At 41.4% G+C, this 20,168-nt stretch overlaps 1 protein-coding gene across 1 annotated transcript in view; it reads right to left on the bottom strand.

Annotated features, from left to right (window-relative positions):
• zcchc7 (zinc finger, CCHC domain containing 7) overlaps positions 1 to 20,168 on the bottom strand; it is a 50,863-nt gene that overhangs the window by 2,383 nt on the left and 28,312 nt on the right. The window contains exons 4-9 of the mRNA XM_023418573.2: positions 17,933 to 17,985; positions 17,396 to 17,533; positions 17,117 to 17,287; positions 14,156 to 14,191; positions 913 to 1,008; positions 460 to 577 (exon numbers count right to left, since the gene is read on the bottom strand). Coding sequence (XP_023274341.1) covers positions 460 to 577; positions 913 to 1,008; positions 14,156 to 14,191; positions 17,117 to 17,287; positions 17,396 to 17,533; positions 17,933 to 17,985 — 612 coding nt within the window. The remainder of the gene's footprint in view (positions 1 to 459; positions 578 to 912; positions 1,009 to 14,155; positions 14,192 to 17,116; positions 17,288 to 17,395; positions 17,534 to 17,932; positions 17,986 to 20,168) is intronic.

Genomic DNA, 20,168 nt, shown 5'->3' with positions numbered 1-20,168 from the left:
AATGAGGTCAGTAGTGTTATCAGTCTTCTCATGTAGCATTCGGCAAGTAAGTGAATAAGTGCATTTCCCAAAATGTCAATCTATTCCATTATGCATTCGCTCAAAGTGCCTGAGCTCTGCTATTTTGTAATTGAATTTGAGCGTACAATAGAGAATACTGACATCATGCATTTTTCTTTTAGATGACTTTAATGACCATATGCAAGTGTTTGAGGGCATTCACTTAAATTGAAAGAATAGAAAAGGAAAATGTAATTTTTCCACTCTAGAGATAACAACAAACCACGACTCCTAAGCCAATGCAAATACTTTATCAAACTTTTGATTTGGTGTACTATTACAACCCTAATATGAACACACAAGTTGTTTATATTGCTCAAAAGTCAAAGCTTAGAGAGAATTAATAACTGCAGTCACAGTAAAAGGCCGAACAGATGTTTGTGTCTGTGTGAGACTTACCTTTAACCTTCAGCTTCAACCTGTGCTGTCTGCGCTTGATGTCCTCCACAGTGTCGTAGTGGTTGATGAACGGGATGCTGGCAAACACCCCATTGAACATCTTCTGCCTTGTACAGACCTGAGGAAAACACACACAAATCTCATGCTCTTGTCTCATGCAGAAAATAAAGAATAACTTCTAGAAATATGAATATGAATAGTGGTTACGACTGAACTTTCTTAACTGTGATTTATTCTGCCCTCTACCAGCATCTTAAAGAAATGTTTTCATTTGTACAGGAGTAAAGAATCTTTGAAATCAATTTCATACTGTTAACAGTTCCTGTTCATATTTTTTGCCCTCTTTCTGGGTTTAATTTTGGTCTATAGGCCACAAAGAAGTATGCAAAATGGCAAATACCTACACATGTAGTATGGCAGGCTGTTAAATAAAAACTTTAGTGAGCTACTCACATGGCCAAAGTGTCCTTTCCTGGAGCAGTTGTAGCAGTAGGCAGGAGATCGACCGTTGTCCTGTCTGTGCTGCTTCACAGGAGGCCCTGTCTTAGTCTAAATACAGAAAAACAGTATTTAAAAAGCTTGTTACTAGAAAACGTAAGGATGTAAGAAAATGTTTTACATAAATTCAAAATCTTTTCTTCTCTGTTAAAGGAGTTTTTTTTTTCTTCTCTGTTAACATGATGGATATAATATAACAGTGGTTTAACTTTCCATTTGTCTCTCATTCTCCCTCTTCTCCACCATCATTCCCATGCTCTCTATTGATACGAGCTGCTGTGTATTGTACGCTGAATACGGGTGCTGATATAAACCAGTGATTACCGGGGCTATAGTTAGAGGCCTGTAATGACCCTGTATGATAAGTAAGTGTCTGTGTGTGTGTGTGTGTGTGTGTGTGTGTGTGTGTTGGACACAGGGTCCCGTTCCCCTATGGGCCAGTGTTCTGAAAGCCTTCCATGCTCCAGTGCCCACAGCAAATATACACTGATATAGAGAGAGAGAGAGAGAGAGAGAGAGAGAGAGAGAGGAGACACAGGCACAGTGCATTTACTGCTAATGTTACACACACACACACACGCATCATGCTATTCTTTAAAACACACACACACACACACCACAGAACCTTAACACTCATCTAAAGTGCCCCCTCCTTCGTCTCTCAGCCCTGATTCCAAGATTACAAATGATTTGTGCCCCACGTCATTTCTTAAACATAGCTTAGCTAACCTCCCCTCCTTTTCTTCTCCTCTCCCTTCCTCCTTCTTCCCTCTCTTCTCCATCCCCACATCTACCCCTCACACTTGTTTTTCCTCCTCCTCCCTCTCTCTCTCTCTCTTTCTCTCTCTCTCTCTTTTCCGCTTGAGTAGTTTTGCGGCAGAAAGGATGAATGCTATTAGAGCGTCGCGTCATTATCGGGTCAGGCCGGCCGGGCCCATCTCCATCACAAAGACCAGGAGATCACAGACCTCTTGCGAGCACGCGCACGCACACACACATACACAAACGCACACACACAAATACACACACGCACCCTAAGGAGATCACAGTCCCCCGTCTCAAGCCCCCCGACCTCCATCCTTCCTGCCCCTCTTCCCATTCATCTCTCATGTAAATTGGATGTAGGTCTCCCTCTGTCTCTCCCTCCCTGACCTTGGGCTTGTGTTATCTCCACATACTCTGATCCAGCACACAGACAGAATGAATGAAAGCACGAGAGAGAGAGAGAGAGAAAAAGAGAGAGAGAGAAAAGAAATGAAATCCCCTCCTATTCTCCCATCAACCTGCGATAGTTGTCTGAAAAACCTGGACTGAATGCGCTTCTGTATGCGTGTGCGTGTGAGGAGTTGTCTGCCTCATACAATATTAATTAACTGGATGAACCCTCATCCCTCTCTCATTCCTGCTCTCTGTTTTCATCCGGCGCTTCCTATCGGTGGCATCTAAATAGGTAACGGGGTGAGGGCCTGAGGGATCAAATCAGTTTGGTGTCTTTCTCTCTCTTTCTTTCTCAGGGGTTTGGAGAGGAATCCTACAGAGTCTGGCTGTGCAATGAAAGTCAACATAAGGCAGGCATATTTTCAGCATTGATTCGGCATAAAATTTCATCTTCGCCTCTTTGTAAAAGCCGGAGATATTTTGTTTGATTGTGATTTTGTGATCGGAGGTCAAAATGTCCTGGCAAATCAGTCCACTAACTCTGGTTCAGTCATATGATTGCTGGGCAAGCCTCAATGAACATTTGTTCAGGTCCTGCATTAACCCAAATCTATTCCTACACCTGACTAACTCTGATTTTCTACTGGGATAAACACAGCAACTGTTCTGAAAAGGTCACACATCTCCTAAAACATCCACCAAAATCAGTTTATGATTAAATTTTGATCAGAGAAACCGGCTCTGTCATCGCAAAGTCATGCATTACTTTACTTGATATAAATAGCTGTTGACACCATTAGGGGGCTTCCGAAGGTAACGAATCACATCATCATCTGAGCAGCCTGCTGACTGGCTCTGCTTCCATGTGAATGTCAGTGGATGTTTTTTCAGACTGAAAACTCATCACGTGAAAATTTTAAAATGAAAGGGTAAAAAATTTACATTGTAGGTCTGTGGCTGTGACGCCTGACAAATTATCGTCTACCTGCGACCCCTCGTTTCAAACACCTACTGGCAGTTCTACTTAAAATCAACTAATTATTTTTCAGAGGCCCGAAGCTGAAGAATCTGCAGTAATTCTCTAGAATAAGAGGCAAACCATACAAAATTCTGAAAACAACATTCGTTCTGGCTCATGCACTATAAATCACCGCGTGACCCGCAGACTTAAGTGTAAGTCTCTGCTGTTCATGACAGAATTCAAATCTTATCAAATCTGATGAAAAATAGTACATCCAAATTGCCCTGTAGGCCCTTACGTTTTCATTCATAAACTTGCTTGACAGACACTTCACAGCAAGGGAGGCTACGTTAAAAACATCTGCCTGTGTTTAACGAAGAGTCTTCTGAGTGCAGAGACAGCAGGAGAGATCCGAACCTGATCCACTTCCTGCTGATATGACACGAAGAGCTTCTGAAGCTGTTCACAGACAAAAAGAGGACAGAAGCTGCGAAGAGGACCGACGATTTAGGATGTGTGTGTAGGAGGGTGTTTGAGAAGGTCCTAAGGGCTTCGCTGTGTGGACACAGACAACCAGCCATCCGTGGCCTCTCATGCATACACACAGACACATGAGCACTCTCTCTCTCTCTTTCTCAAAAACACACACACACACACACACGTTTTCCCACAGTTGTCCCAACACATACACTGTGTCTCTCTAAGCCCCGCTCTCTCCTCTGCTCCTTGCCTTAGCTGCTGGTGGCAAAGCCGTGATAATCCTTTGGCCAACACAAAGCTCAGACTGTTACAGACTACAATCTGAAGGAACACACACACACACACACACACACACACACACTCACACACATATACACAAGCCTGTTTGCTTCTCGGATTGTGTTTGATAACTGTGTGTGTGTGTGTGTGTGTGTGTGTGTGTGTGAGTGAGAGAGAGGGGGTGGGAACTGAACAGTAACGGGTGGTGGAAGTGTGGGGGCCGGGGCCAGCGGCGCTGTTTTGCATATGTTATTGCAGCAAAGGGGAGAGGTTTGCATATGTTACTGGACCCACCGGGGACCGACTCTGCATGCTTTATCATAGGAAACAGCCTCGCAACACAACACAAGACTACTGGGCTCATACCAAAACAAACAGACCCTTGTGGTGCGTGTGTGCGAAACATGCCAGTATGTACATATTAGGTTAATATGTAGGGTTAATTAGACAGTCGTGAATTACAGAGATGAAATAGCTATAAGGTGAACGTCCATTCAAACAGAATAGGAAAATGAGCAGGAGACCTAACTATTAATCCTCTTATTTTCATGTGGGAATTACAACTGTGCTATTTACAAAATTGTTAAGAAATTAATTAGTGTTTACTTTCACTCATGAACAGGAACAAGAAAAGCAATCTTTCTTAGGAGAGCGTTTAAGGTGGAGGTGTGCATGTGTGCCGTTAGGGAGGCTACAGAGGAGGGGGGGGGGTCCTTCAAATAACCAGATGTGATTCCTGCCCCCTTTGTGTCTGCCAGTTCACAAAGACTCAGACCGAAGCCCTAACCCCGCGCCCTGCGAGGACTCACACTCACACACAGTCCAATTCCCAGAGGCTCTTCCTATCTCCTCCTGTCAGTCAGTCAATCAGTCTGAAGACAATCAGTAGGAGTCCTGATTTTCTCTTTAGAGCTAGAAAATGCTCCTGGAATGTAATGATAATGTGATGCAGGGGTGAAAGGCGGTGGGTTGCCACCTCTGGAGAACCCCCCCCCCCTTTTAGGGGAGTGAGTGGAGGTAATCTGGTCACACCGTGGCAGGCGGAACAGAGGATACAAGCTAATCTATTCAAATCTAGGTCTAAGTTATTCAATTTCTATTCTTAGCACTCACTGCTGAGTTCAGAGGCTCCTTTCTGGTGTGGCCGGAGTGAGGCCATGTTTATAAGGAAAGATATTACCTACTTTACTCCCAGCAATTAGACAGAGCCAACACATGTGGACATTAGAGACAGGGATTTAGACGCACTATATACAGATGGACTGAGTCTCTTATGCCCTGGTCAGGATGCTAAACCCTGATTTTACATCTCAGCCAACCAATCACACACAAACACACACTTCCACACATCCACCCACTCAACCACCCACACGCACACCAATATCGACACCATCCAGCTAAGCGGAAAGGCACAAAGACCTGCAAAGCCTGCAAGACCTCTGATAACACTGCACCTGTGTGTGTGTGTGTGTGTGTGTGTGTGTGTGTATATATATTTGTGTGTACATTCCTATGGTTCTGAATGTACATCCAGCAGTGTATGTGAAGACACCTGTACCTAAGAATAAACACCTGAGTGCGGCGTCCCTGTCCTCCTGAGTGAAGACACTGAACTATATACAAGGTTTAATGAGGATCTGTGGTGATTTCTCTGTTTTTATTTATTTGTTTTACCTCTTTTTGTTTTTTCAGAAATACTTTTACTATTTTTGTTAGTCTATTAAATGTCAGGAAATTGTGAACAACATCCATTGCAATTTCCCAGAGCCAAGAGTAACATTTTCAAATTGCTTGTTTTGTCCAGTCACCAGTCCAAAATGCCAAAATGATATAAAAATAGAAAAAAGCAGAAATAATCATATTTAAGAAGCTAGTACCAGAGAAAACAATTAACTGATTATCTAAGTAATTGTCCATAAATGAAACGAAATGAAATTGTTTGAAGTCTTATTTGTAATTTGTTTTCATTGTATTTTCTGTTCTTTATTTTGTTCTGTGTATTATTTTTGTGCAAATTTCAAGCCAGATTCCCCATATGGGACCTACACTTAGTGTTTTTGAGCTGATTGTATGACTGAAAGAATACAAATACACCAGTTAATTATCATTAACTGTCATGTTCTGTTCTGTTCTTCTTTTCCATGAACTGTACCACCCAAATGGACTTTACTTTCTTTTCCCTGATGACCTTTAGCTGGTAATAAAACTAGATTGAAGACATAAGAAAAGCATTTCCTTTTACAAATGTACCTTCCCTTCTCCCCTGTGCCGCCACTGTCTCAGTCTGAGGTAGAATAAAGAGTTGAGAGCCTTTTGACACAGCAGAGGTGAGAATACTGGAGAGTCTGTACTGTACAATGATGAGACAGCAAAAACAGCCCACTGAATGGATGTGGATTTAAGGGATTTTGACAGAGGACCGTTTGAATTGAGCACATTCCTGTAAGAGGAATGACAAAAAGAGGTCGGCAAGACAGAAGGAAGGACAGAACAAGAAGTGGAATAAAGGTCAAAGCTTAAACCTGTCATTTCAAGTTCAGCAGAAAGAACAGAAGAGTCGAAGTCGACATGGATCATTATTATATAAATTATTTTTGTGAGGTTAAACTGTTAGGATTGATGGGTAAGCCATTACTCATGTTTAGAGATTTATTAGTCACCCCATACTGCTTTAATGATAATTCGTTCTTTTTTCAGTTGTAGCTTTGTTTTTGTCCATTTTGTTTTGTCTTTTTATGTTGTTGGTGTTCCTACTATTCATGCATATTATCAATATAAATGACTAAATATGGGATTTATAAATTAGCAATTTGAATCTAAAGCTGTAGCCACTTTAATCTGTAACCTGACCCACATAAACTACACTACTCCCAGGTAGCAAAATTATTCTGGCGAATACTTGGGCCACATGTTGCGCTTCTTCTGGCTCAATATACACCCGGTTCCTCGGCCCGAATCCGGCCCACAAACAGCATGACTATCAGATGCTACTTCCACAACTGGACCATATCTAGTGAACACACAGAAAATCTTCCTGGCTGTCAGCCATCATTGGAGGATAACAGCTGGGATCAGTCCAGATGTGGAAGTATATGGACCAGACCTGGGCCCAGGACTCAGGCATATGTTGTATGAATGTTACTCTGAAAAGGGTTGGAGGGATCATCATTAAATCTACAATGGTAATGTCTTTGAGACTGCTGCAGCTCACAAAGCAATGACAACACATGTGTACACTGATCAACTATGGCTGACTTCTCTTCACTGGTTGCTGGATTAGAGTGCAGTTCTCTCTTTGACCACTGAAGGTCGCTCCAACTCAACACAACATGCTGAAAAGGTCGTACAAGAACTTCACCCAAGGCTGACACCAACTGCTAAAGTGAGTCTGGTTGAAGCAGGAGGAGAGACACCCTGTCATGAGAATGAACTAACAGAGTAAAACAGTTGTAAACAAACACTAATTCTCTCTGGTATGAGTCTGTGGAGAGAAAAACATTTTTCTTTTCTAGAGAATCACCATGCTTTGTGTTTAGTGAACTGACTGGGGAGTACTGGGGAGGAAAAACATCTTCAACTTCAGCTTAATGCACTAGTCAGTTTTCTGTTTGAAAGAAAACCACTTCCGTCTAATTCTGTGTAATTTGTATGACAACAGAAATGTCCTTAAGTTACTTTATTAGTAGCTTGTCTTGTCTGGCAATTGACCATGAACCATAATAAGTAAGCGAGGCAAACAATGAACATGGAACACAATGTACCAGATATATTCACAGAAGTCGTTTTTACAAAGAACTGAACATTTAACAGTTACACTGAATACGTGACTAATATCTCGTCTGTGAATATGCAAATCGTTTCCTGTTGTTAGATATGGAGCTCCTTAAACATCTGTACAGGAGCAAAAATAATAATATTATTATTTAAGAAACAGATCAACCAATTTCTAATCCTAACTTGTAGAAATTATGATTCAAATAAATAATATAAAACACAAAAAAAAAAGTAAAAATCTGACAATTTTCAACAGTACACTACAGACACTATACATGAAATGATATTTACACTATTAGATTGCATAAAATACTTGAAATTCCACCTCTACAGCACAAGAAAGAACAATTTCACTAAAACAACTCGAACATAACAGTGATATGTCCTAAGTGCTGTATCTTTAACCTCCTAGGACCTGGCGTCCACATATGTGGACCTCACATTTTGGGTTCTCTAGACCACAATACTAACTTTTTCTCAACAAGGGCCTGGTGACCACATATGAGGATATTATACTGCCACTCAGTAATCAAAATTTAAAACTAATGTCCTCATATGTGGACATCATTTTTCTCAGGTCCCAATCAGCCTAAATAGCAAAGAGAAATTAAAAATGCCCGCCATGTGAAAGTAGGGGTCTTAGGAGTTTAAAGTGAAATATGAAATAAGTAAAAATGAATAATATAAAACAAAGGTTTGCATAAGTGCGTCTAACCTTTTAGACTTATTTTCAAGTTTCATTACCCGAGGACAGTAAATGTTACACCATCTGATGAGTGTGATAAAGTTGCACATGACAGTGACACTGCAAAAAAGAGGAATGTTAAATTACACGCACTAAATATTTGATTATTGTAAGCACACTATGCATAATATGCTTTAATTTGACATGGACAAACTCAAGAGGCCTACTTTGCCAAAAGATTTTTTTTTTCTACAGAAATGTAAATGAATTTTTTTTTTTTCCCCTGAGAAGAGGATTTTAAGGGGCAAAACGTCCTAACCTTGGGCTAACAAAGGCATGTGAGAATCGAGCAGACAGCAAAGAACCTTCTAGAGAAAGACAGTGAGACAAAAAGGTATAAAAAGGTACAACATACTAAATGGAAAGGGGAAAGAAAGGCAGTCAGGTGAGGAAGAGGGATACCAAATGGAGTTTAAGGAGAGGTGTTAAAATGACTTCATTTCTGTGTCGAACAAAAAGGTCACAGACTGTTTTCTTTCAGGAATCCAAAGAGACTCTGACTCACACACACACACACACACACACACACACACACACACACACACACACACACACACACACACACACACCTGTCCCTGGAGAAAAGATCAATACACACACACTGATACCCCCGTGAGGAGAAAATCCGCTCGATTCACACACACACACACTCTCACTCACACACTCACACCACGGGCAGTTGTACTGATCAATAAACACACACGTACAGGTGTCACCACCACTATCTAAAGAGAGGCCAATCAATGCTCACACACTGATATACCTGCACCAATCAGCAGCTCTGCGCTCAGATTCACTCTCTCCAGTCTCTGTTTAATACACTCCGCCTGCTCCTTTCTCTCTCTCCCTCTCTCTAGCTTCCTGTACCTTCCCCCTCTGTCTCTTCTTCATACAGAGTACATTTCTGCTATGAAGGTGAGTCATGTCGAGCCTAATGTCACATGGCTCCTTCTCGTTCCAAAACATCACACACTGCTCATGAAAAGATACGGAAAGGGCACACGGATGCTTTGATTAGGATGTGACCCACATTCAGAGTCTCAAAAAATTAAAAGGAGGATAATTCTCACTTGAAATACCCTTGTTTGTCAAAGGGAGCAGGTCTTCACTTCCTGCAGCAGCCAGAGGGTGGCGCTCTGGTCTTAATGCAGGACAGCAGGGTTTTGACAACACTAACAGGAGGAAAAAGTCACTGTGACTTGTTTGTGTGTGTGTGTGTGTGTGTGTGTGTGTGTGTGTTGCATGCATGCACGCATTTATGCATGATCTTTACATGCATTAATGCAGCTTGTGTACACACAGCAGGTTGCTAAACCTGCTCTGTGGCCTCTGCTGCTCATCCTCCATCCATCCATCACCCCTCCACGTCTTCCTCTTTACCTCCCTGTCCGCCTCTCTCTGTCCTCAAACCTCATCTTTTTCTTCTCCATTTTCTTCGTCTTCATCTGTCTCTTGTCTGTTAATGATAACAATATAGTTATTTTTGCCTTCTCTTCCTTCATCATAATCTCTCTTGAAAACACCAACACTGTTGAGTTCAAACTCATCGTGTGGTAAAGTGAAAGTACATTTTGTTGATTGACAAAAAATTTGGATTTTGGATAATTTATTAATCATTTAAAGCAATCTTTCAAGAGCAATTGCCAATAATTCACTAACAATTTGCTGCTTTTCTCTTTTAATATCAATATAACTGTTTATCTTCACTTATATCGACACAAACAAGTTGAATCCAACATGGCATTTAGAACTTGTGTTGGATTGTGTGATGCATTTTTTACTCTGAGTTTTCAGCCAAAATGATTGATTAATCTAAAATAAATAAAATAAACACTGATACATAGATATATCAACAATTATTAGTTGCAGGTTCACACTATCTTTTTGGGTCAATTTTTTTTGTAATTGTGTTGTATTTTTGTATTCTTATTGCTGATTGGCTAAACACAGACATGAAATCACTCAAGCACAGCACCAATGGCATTTGCAATTTTCAGTCGTACAAAACCATTAGCTGTGAACATCAGACTTTTCACTAACTCAGATTTAAAGAGCAAAAGCCTCTGTCTGCACGGACACTCAACCTTCAGCAGAGATTCAAAGCAGCAGGAGAGTGATGCAATGTAGTCACAAGAAATGTGCAGGTGTGATCATGGGCATGCCCTGATAACGAAACTAACACAACCACACACCCACCTTCGACTGAAACTAAGAAGTTCACACCTGTTCTTCTTTGAACTTGTTGAAAAGGTATTCTGGGAAATTAAGAAAAAGCTAAAGAGAAACACAAACTGGCTGGTAGAAAAGTGCACATCAAAAAAAAAAATTTCATTTCAAAAGCAGCTAGAATGTGTTCAATATCACACCAATGAGATGAGTATTTTGAGTGTTTTTCCAATGAAATTTTGTTTGTACTGGATTTAGTGACAAAGGCTAGAAAAGATGGAAGGAGGTAAGCAGATGGGTTCTGCAGGAAAAGGAGCAACCCCACGCTGTGAAGCTGTATGCAAAAGAAAGAAGTAAAACCAGGGTGTCTGTCTGTCTGTCTGTCTGTCTGTCTGTCTGTTTGTGTGTGTGTGTGTGTGTGTGTGTGTGTGTGTGTGTGTGTGTGTGTGTATATGTGTGGGTGAGTGAGTGAAAGAGAAAGAGAAAGAGTTGTTGAAGTAAATCTGCTCTGTGGAGGGAGAAACTAACCTTTTGGTGTAAATATTACTGTTGTGTAAAAATGTTTTCAAACCCACATGACACAGACAAGATGAAAATGTTGTGGATCACTTTTTACTCCATTTACTGCTCTATATATTTGTAGAAGTGTGTGTGTGTGCGTATTTGTGCGTGTCCATGTGTGTCAGTATCTTACTTTCTCAGTAAATACCCCAGGGCTTTGTGGTCTATACTGTGTGGTTTGGAGGAGTTTGTTAGTTGAGGGCCAGGTGCAGGCAGACAACACACACACTCACAGAAGATAAACGGACCCAGCACACACACACACACACACACACATGAACGAAGGATAAATGGACCCAGTAGCAGGGAGGTCTGACAGAATGCCTTTTCACACCTGGCTGAGCCCAGCGGAAGGTGACAGAGTCACATCTCCCAAAGCGGGAGCATGCGCGTGTGTGCGCACACACACACACACACACACACACACACACACACACACACACACACACACACACACACACATTGGGGAGTTCAGGGTCATAAACAGCATCATGAATAAAATGAGGCTGTCTTAAACAGAAGGAGCCCTGTGTATGCATGTGTGTAAGTGTATTTGTGTGCGAGTGTGTGTTTGTGTTTGTGCGGGCCCCTAACCCCCATGCCAGTTTGGATATGTAACGACCTTCTGTTCCCAGTGCTTAAATGGCTTAAATACTTCAATTAGACCTGGGTCACAATCCTCCACCCGTTAAAGCACATCGTCACACACTCAAACACACACACACACATACACACACGGAAACACACACACAAAAAAACGGAGGTTTCATCATCCTACGAAGCGACCAAAGAATCTTTCAGCTGTTCTTTCATCAGGGTCTTCTCCTCTTGTCTGTGGTTCAAAGTGAAGCTCTACAGTGAAACATATAGCGTCCCCCGCCAACACATGAGCGACAATTAAACTCAACTCCCATCCTCTCTGCCAGCGTCTCCCCTGGAACTTCTCCGTCCCGCTCCCTCCTCCTCCTCCTTCCTCCTCCTCCCTCTGTCTCTCCCGCCGTGCTACCCTAGCGCTAACGATGCTGCCTTTTCATTAGACAGCCCCTGCTAATTAATCTCCATAGAGGAGAGTGACAGACCTCCCCCAATACACACACACACACAAAAGTGCACACCAAGATATATGCAAACACACACTCTTCTTCCCTCTCTCTCACTCCCTCGTCCCGCGTGGCGTTGGCAGCCCATTTCATGCTTTATCACGTCTTTTAATTGACAAACAAGCTGCTCTTTTCTCTTAGGCTGAGGTCTATATCACCCCCTCGCTCAGATGCACACACACACAATCATACACACACACACACAAGTAAGGAGCCAAGAAAACTAGTTATCTTTTCAGATTTCTGATTAACACACACACACACACACACAAATAAGCAAATGCCTCCCCGCTGACATATGGCCCATGTGACTGTCACACAGTTTTCTACTCTTTGACACATTGTTTACACACACACACACACACACACACACACACACACACACACACACACACACACACACAGAGCCATGTCGTATGTGCACTTAGGTTGAACATGAGGTTCCCATCACTCTTGGCACTTCCTTAATCTTTTGAGATGTTTTTTTCTGCCATGGTTCACTCATCTGCTACAGGGCAAGGTCAATACCAATCACAACTGCCTTATTGATTCCGAGTGATCGGATGACACCTTCACTTTCACAATGCAGCTTTTTTTCCAGAACATCAAAATGCTAAAATATAAATTATCTGTAAAGACAGTGGAAGCTGGTACATGAAGCATGAGGAAAGAGTGAGGTGAGGGTCATCACTGAGGCCCTGAGGTTATAAGAGGTTAGAATTTTGTTTAAGTGCAGCCCATACCCACTAATGCACAGCCTCCACAAACAGCACTTGCATTTTTTATTTATAAATGGATCATATTCTATAAATAAAACGCTTGTGAATAATTAAAAACTCTCCCTTTTCCAGAGCAGCTCAGTTAACCTGATATTGTTGGACATACTGTTGGTCAAGACATATTTTGCACCGTAAGATTTAAAATATTTCTATCCCGACAAGGAACGTTCTGCATGAAAAAGATTCAAGAAGTGTCAAGGGCTGTAAGTGGGCCTTTTTGAGCGTGCTGCAAGGCTTAGTCACCCCCGCCACTGCCACCACCTTCTTCCTTCACATTTCTCTGCTTTTTAATTGGGACTCTACTACAACTCCTACATCCTGTGGGATTTAGCCAAATTTGACACAGGTTGAGTCCAAACTGTTAGTAGGTTCTACACACTTAAAACAAGTACTATTTTTAAACATAGTATTAGGATTTTTCACATAAAAGCCGAGGTGTGGTGATGCATAACACAAACACCTTTTTTTTTTTTTTTTTTTAGCTCCCCTGCCATGCTGAATATGTATTTTATCATGAAGATATACTTTAGATTTTGCCAGTGTGTCAACCATGTTGTTTAGAAAATGTCTCCTGATCTGGTTGCTTGTAAGGACTGGTGGCTCCGTATTTAACATTTCCACCCACGTTAGTGCTTACTCAAACCTACTTCATACTAAATTTACATATCAAGTTTCAAAACTATCAGTATCTAGTAAAAATGATTTGAAAACACACACCTTCAATAAGACATAATGTTAATTTTATAGAAAAGAAACATCATCAATAACATTTACTCTATAATGTTTTAATAGACAACTTGAATTTTCTCTTCCACCTGTTATGCTTCTCTCACAACTGTGAAGTTACACTAATAACTGCTCTGATCATTAGTGTTCAGTCATGATCAGAGCACGAGGAAGAGAATGAACTGAGTGTATGGAAGAAACTTATCACCAACACTTCCTCCTCGGCAAGTGCATATGTCTGACTTTAAGTTTGGCATTGTTTCCAAAATACAACTAATTTTGTAGGACACACTGTTAATGTACAACATCCACATCTAGCATTCATCTGTGTGTAGGGACTGATTAAGCTCTGCTCAAGCTCACTGATGAAAACAGAGAAGTGGAGAAGTGAAGCAGTGCTCAGGTCAAAGTGTGAACAGCACTGGCATGGAGTTTGCTGACATTGCTGGTTTTGAGAAAAGATACTCACTGTGATGTGGTACTGTCTCCAGATCTGTGGACAAGCCTGAGAAAAGAAGAAAACACAGTTGATATAGTCAATATGGAAAAGAGACCCAGACACACATGTACACACACACACACACACACACACACACACACACACACACACACACACTTTTATGCACAGTGTGTTAAAAGAATTAAGGAGATTAAAGAGAGGGGAATGGAGATGTCTAAAGGACAACTGGCAGTGTGTCGTTGTGCCTCTTTAGTGGGAGTGGGATAGTAAAGACACATTGAGGAAGAAACTTTAGGCAACACTGGTACAATGGACTTTTATCACAGAGGGACAGAGATGAGAAGTGAGTCAGTTGGAGATGCTGATTAACAGACAGGACAGTAAACTGAAAAGCAGGCCATGGTGTCATTTGTTTTTCCTGCCTGATTCAAGTCTCTTCTTATGTCTTTCACTAAACCTTTATCACTGTGATTTCTCAGTTAACAGTCTGTTTCCCCCGCCACTCGCGTCTCTGCAGTCAGTCACTCAAACAGTCAGTAAGTAAGGCAGTCAGTTGTTTTGTCCCGGTGTGGCTAAAGCATTATCTCCGGGGCTTCGCCATGCTGTTCCTTAAGCGTTCCGACATCCTTTCCCAACCGCCACCACTTCCCACTGGGAAATTGAAAATGCCGCAGTCGCCGCAGGCAACAAGATTTATCTACTTACACACCTACTGAGTGAGAGAAACAGAAAAAGAGAGAGAAGGAGATGAAGATTTAAGCCTGTTCTGTGAAGAAGGCTATGTGTTTAGTTTTCTCTTGCATACACTAAAGTTCCTATATAAATTTGCATGATATGCAAATTCCCTGACTATTTTCGCCCAAAGTTCTTTTTAAAATCTTGGCCTTTAAGGCAGCCTGTAAAGAACAGTCGGCACTTTTTCTGGTTTAATCTGCCCTGTTTAGATTTGAATACAGAGATGGACAAATATGGATTTCGACAGCTGTATCTTTCCTCCACCTCTCATCTAGCTTTCTATTCTTCAACAACCCCCTCCACCCACACCCACTCCCTCCCGTTTGCTCTCTCCCTCCAGACCGCCGGGGTAGTGTGTTGTTGTCGAGGGCGACAGGCGAGGCGAGCGACACACTCGCGCTCCGTCAACCGTCTGTCTTTAATGAGAGACACAGAAAGGCCCAGGGGACAGAGACCTGACTCTCTTTCTCTCTCAAACACACACACTAACACATACAGTATAATTTGTGAGCATAAGAAAAAAAAAAAAAAAAAAAGTTATGTGTTCCAAGAAAAGGGTAATTACAATACCACACAACTTTGCAGCCTTTGTTTGCTGCTGAAAACAATATGCAAAAGAGAGGGGAAGAATGAGATGAGCATGAAGGTCTGGACGAAGAGGTGAGAAATAGTAAGTGAGAGTGAAAAAGAAAGAAAGAGAGAGAGAAAGAAAAAATGGGCTGTGTGTCCTGGTCTCCCCTCTCCCTCTGGTGTTCACCTGGTTACTCATCCATTACACAGAGCACAGTACATGACTGACGGAGAGAGAGCAAGAGAGAGAGGGTGAGAAAATGAAAGAGAGAGAGAGAGGGGAAAGAGAGAGCGAGGTGGGGGAGACAGAGGCAGGCTCTTACATACACACAGCGTTTTCCATTCTATGGCATTAGTGTAAATGGCCAAGGTAATGAACGTTGCGGTGGGATAATTGTCATTGATGGTCATTAGATTCACCCTTCAGTGCCAACACACACACACACACACACACACACACACACACACACACACACACACACACACACAAGCCCACAGCTGGAATATGCAGCATGGCAGAGACATAACTAAGCTGTAATTGCTGAAGTGTATCAATTAATGTGAACAGCAGCGTGTGCTGACCCCTGGTCACTCATTACTACTGAGAGAGAGAAAGTAGGAGGGGGTGGGGGGGTAGAAAGGTAATAAAAAGTGGGGGAGCTTACTTTTGTTTTAAATGTGCTTGGTGCTTCATCGTGTTTACATTAGGTAGTAATTGTTCTGACTGCAGGCTGCAGCCCCCACACACACACACACACACACACACACTCTCTATGATTGCGGTGGCTCAGCCAATAGCATGAAGATGATTGAATTCAGAGCTTTCTTATTCTTGCAATACTTCATTCTCCTCTATTTATTACTGTATATTTGTCTCCATATCTGTATTATTTAACTGTCTAATTGCTTTTAGTATTGATTTATCTGCAGGTCCTATAATAAGTTGGATTTCTAGGTTTCCTATGCATTTCAATCAATGTGTTTAACTACATAACCCATGTGTACCTTCATCTCATACCATGTGTGTGTTCTAGTTAGTCCCAGTACCTGGTGCTCCTGTGTCAAAGGGACTATATGGCCAAAAGTATGTGGACACACACCACTGTGTACCTGGTATCAGGGTGTTCTACATGGTTTGAGCTTGGCCCCTCAAGTCCAATTTAGGGAAATCTTAATGCTTCAGCAAACAATGATATTTTATATAATAATGCGCTTTCAACTTCAAGGAAACATTTTTGAAAGACCCTTTCCAGTCTCGGTTTGACAATGCTTCTGTGCACAAACCACGGCCTATAAAGAAATGGTTTTCAGAGTTTGATGAGGATGGCTTGCACAGAGCCCTGAACTCAACCCCATTTAGTACCTGTGGGATGAATTAGGAACCCGACAAAGCCAGGCCATACTGCCGCACATCAGGCCGTGACCTCAATAATGCTGTGATGTTATAGCAGCATATTAGATACCATGATTTCAAAAATTTGATGTTCAACAATCAAATATGTGTGTAATGTTCAGGTATCCAAAAAAATATGTGTCAATATACTTTTGGCAATGAAGTGCATTTCCTGTGATGAAGGTAAGTTTGGTATTCTTTGTATATGTGCAGAGCCTTCTTCTCTTTTTTGAACTACAACCTAATAAAACAGGATGCTATAGGCTACTCACGTCAAAGAAGTGTCCCGTCATGCTGCAGCGATGACACTGTTTGTGCCAGTACGCTCTCTCGCTGCAAGACCCAAACAGGTGACCGGGCAGGCCACAGTTGTTGCAGTGCTTATTGGGACATTCACTGACCACGTGGCCTGGGGTGCCGCAAAGGAAGCAGGGCAACAACTTCTGCACACGCACAAACACATACATAGACACACATAGGTTAGTAGTTGCACATACTTGTGCTCATTGTATATAAGGTGCACATGTGAGCGTGCACTGAGTGGAACTGACTTTGGGCTCGGGGCAGGTCTTGGAGAGATGTCCGGTCTTGTTGCAGTTTCTACACTGGACATTCTTGCCAGTGTAGTATCTGTTTGACACCCGCGGGAGCACTATCCTGGCACCCTTGTCTTTGTTATATATCTGAGCCTGAAACAGATGGTGAATTTTATCATTGACATCATGTTGTTGGTGTAAGGCTGAATGGACTAACCTGGATCTTAGTCCATAAATATTATCTTACAAACAACACATCGCGAGTGACAAAAATGGGTTCATTCTGAGAGATAACACCATGCAATAATGACAGCAAAATATTCTTAAAAAAAAAAAAAAAAAATCACACATAACTTTTTAATTATTACTTTGGCTCCTAATTAACCAGACATTAGCACTGCACACAACTTGAGAACTGCAATTTACATTTTTGAGACAAAAATGTTACAGTTTTACATTACATACATTACAAGCACAAACTATTTTGTAAAATGACTTCAGAAGACAGAAGAGGCTGAATGTCAGAATACAAAGCTGCTGATTGCCACCTACCTCTCTGTCTTTGTCAGAAACCACCCAGCTCCTCTCTTCTTCTTCTTCAGCATCTGGCAGGACAGAAAAAATGCATTTTAAAACATTGCAAATGCTATCGCTAAAGTCTTGGCTCTTATTTTCAATAGTTATAATAAAATATATATATTTATGTAAGTACAATATTGAGTATCTTTAAATTTTGATTGTAGTCCTATTAAGAAATATTATGATGTTATTAGATATTTAATGTTTGGCAAAATGCAGCTTTGTTGAAACCAGAGCTACACTCAAACATGACAAATGTCTCTTTACGGCAGAAAAAACCTAAATCTATTTTTGTAGTCAGCTGTGTTTTTCTTACTTTAACAACATGACCAGAATTGAAACCAAGATTCAATAAGAACCAGACCTGATAAATCTTGACGATATCCAGCCCTATTAAGAACTCTAAACCCTGAGGAGTAAGTTTAGTTTCCTGTAAGAGAAGGACACACACATACACACACTGAAACTGACACAGTGGCAGCCCAGCACATCTGTATGAGAGTGGCACTAACAGCACCCTGAGGGAGACCACTGTATTCTCCTCAGGCCCACAGAACTGTAACTGACATCCAGAAATCGTAACGTACACACAAACACACACACACACACGCACAGAAACAAACGGACACATGTACTCAGCATAAATTATGTGGTGATAGCAATGACCCACACAGGCTGACATGCTTTCACAAACACATACAGACACAACCACGCATCGACCCCCGCGATTAGCTGGTTGACAGTCTTTAGCCTTTGGACAAACATACAGCCTTGAGCCATAATCAAATATTACACTCTCCTTTGCACCTCTCTCTCTCCTCCTTTTTCTGACTCTCTCTATCCAGCCCCTTATCGCTATTCTGCTCAGCCCTCCTTCCTTTCCTTTCGCTTACACTCTCTCTCCCTCACTCTCCTTGTTTTCTACCCCCCCCTCCTCCCGGGGATGCGCGGCTGCAGAGGGAGGTTATCACCTCTCTTCCCTGTCAAACAAATTAAAATGGCTGCTGTTTGGATGGGGCTTCTTTCTGCCATGACCTTCACCTCCAAAAAACACACACAAATGCAAGGAAGTCAGTGGCGCTGTCGTATGACAAAGCTTGTGACTCCTATTTTGGTGAATTTTACCTTTAATATCAATTGAGGGTCCTCTCTTGTTAATTTAACTTTTTCAGATGAAACCCTTTAAAGCAATAGTCTTTATCAGTTCCTGAAGCATGTATATGTTGGAGATACACGCACCAGAATTTATGCTGAGCACTAAAGATTTTAGATTGTTATACCAGTATCTACTCACTGTCCAAGATGGAAATCAGTTCACCAAGATTTTACTTTATGACGCAATCACGTGGCACTCATTTTGAAGTTGATCCATTCAAGCTGTGACTATGTGAGTCATATTTCAAATTTTAGTTGAAGGCAGTTTTTTTTCTTCAAGAGTCGAGTCACGATTTCTCCTGGCTCTCAAAATGACTGGGTGGTGACAAAGTCAGTAGTTCACTACTTTTTCAAAAATTCAAGTGCAAAGTAATGAATGGTGACTGAGAATGTGTAGTAACTAACCTGAAATCAAACAGCTACAAGCAGTTTTTAAAGAAATTCACAGAAAACAGACGAAGTGCAATTGTCTTTTGCATTTAAAGAGAGACAAGGGGCAAATCATTAAAAAATAAAAGCATTTAGTTAGTTTGCTCCAGTTTATGACTGCATCTAACAATTATTTTTATTACCAATTAATCTGAAGACTGCTTTTTGATTAGTCATAAAATAACAACAACAAAAAAAAAAAAAGCCCATCACAATCCAGGATCCAGGATGACATCTTAACATGTGTTGTTTTAGCTGACCTACAGACGAAAAGCCAAAGATATTCAATTTACAATGACATAAAGATGGAGAAACGCAGGAAATCCTCACATCTGAGCTGGTACAAAAGCTAATGTTTGGCATTTTTGAAAATTGAGTCTAACGATTAATCTGTCATCAAAAGTTAATCAACAGTCAACTTATTGTTGGAGCTCTTCTTCAGTTAAATAACCCTTTAGCTAGCCCTTTGAAAAGAGTGAGACAGCATAAACTAGTGATACGTCTTCTAAATAGTTGTAATTCTGTGTTTTTGAGAGTGATCTGCTGCAGCTGTTCAAATGGCTCGGCTAGTTTAAGTTTATCTTGATAAGCTTCCAAAACAGAGCAAATGCAAATCTTCATTCCA

This window comes from Seriola lalandi, unplaced genomic scaffold (genome assembly GCF_002814215.2).
Source record: "Seriola lalandi dorsalis isolate HSWRI2012SDOR001 ecotype SW California unplaced genomic scaffold, Sedor1 jcf7180002054582, whole genome shotgun sequence".
NCBI classification, from domain to species: Eukaryota; Metazoa; Chordata; class Actinopteri; order Carangiformes; family Carangidae; genus Seriola; species Seriola lalandi.
The sequence above is the reverse complement of the archived record's forward strand: the minus strand, read 5'-3'. Positions and strand labels throughout refer to the sequence as shown.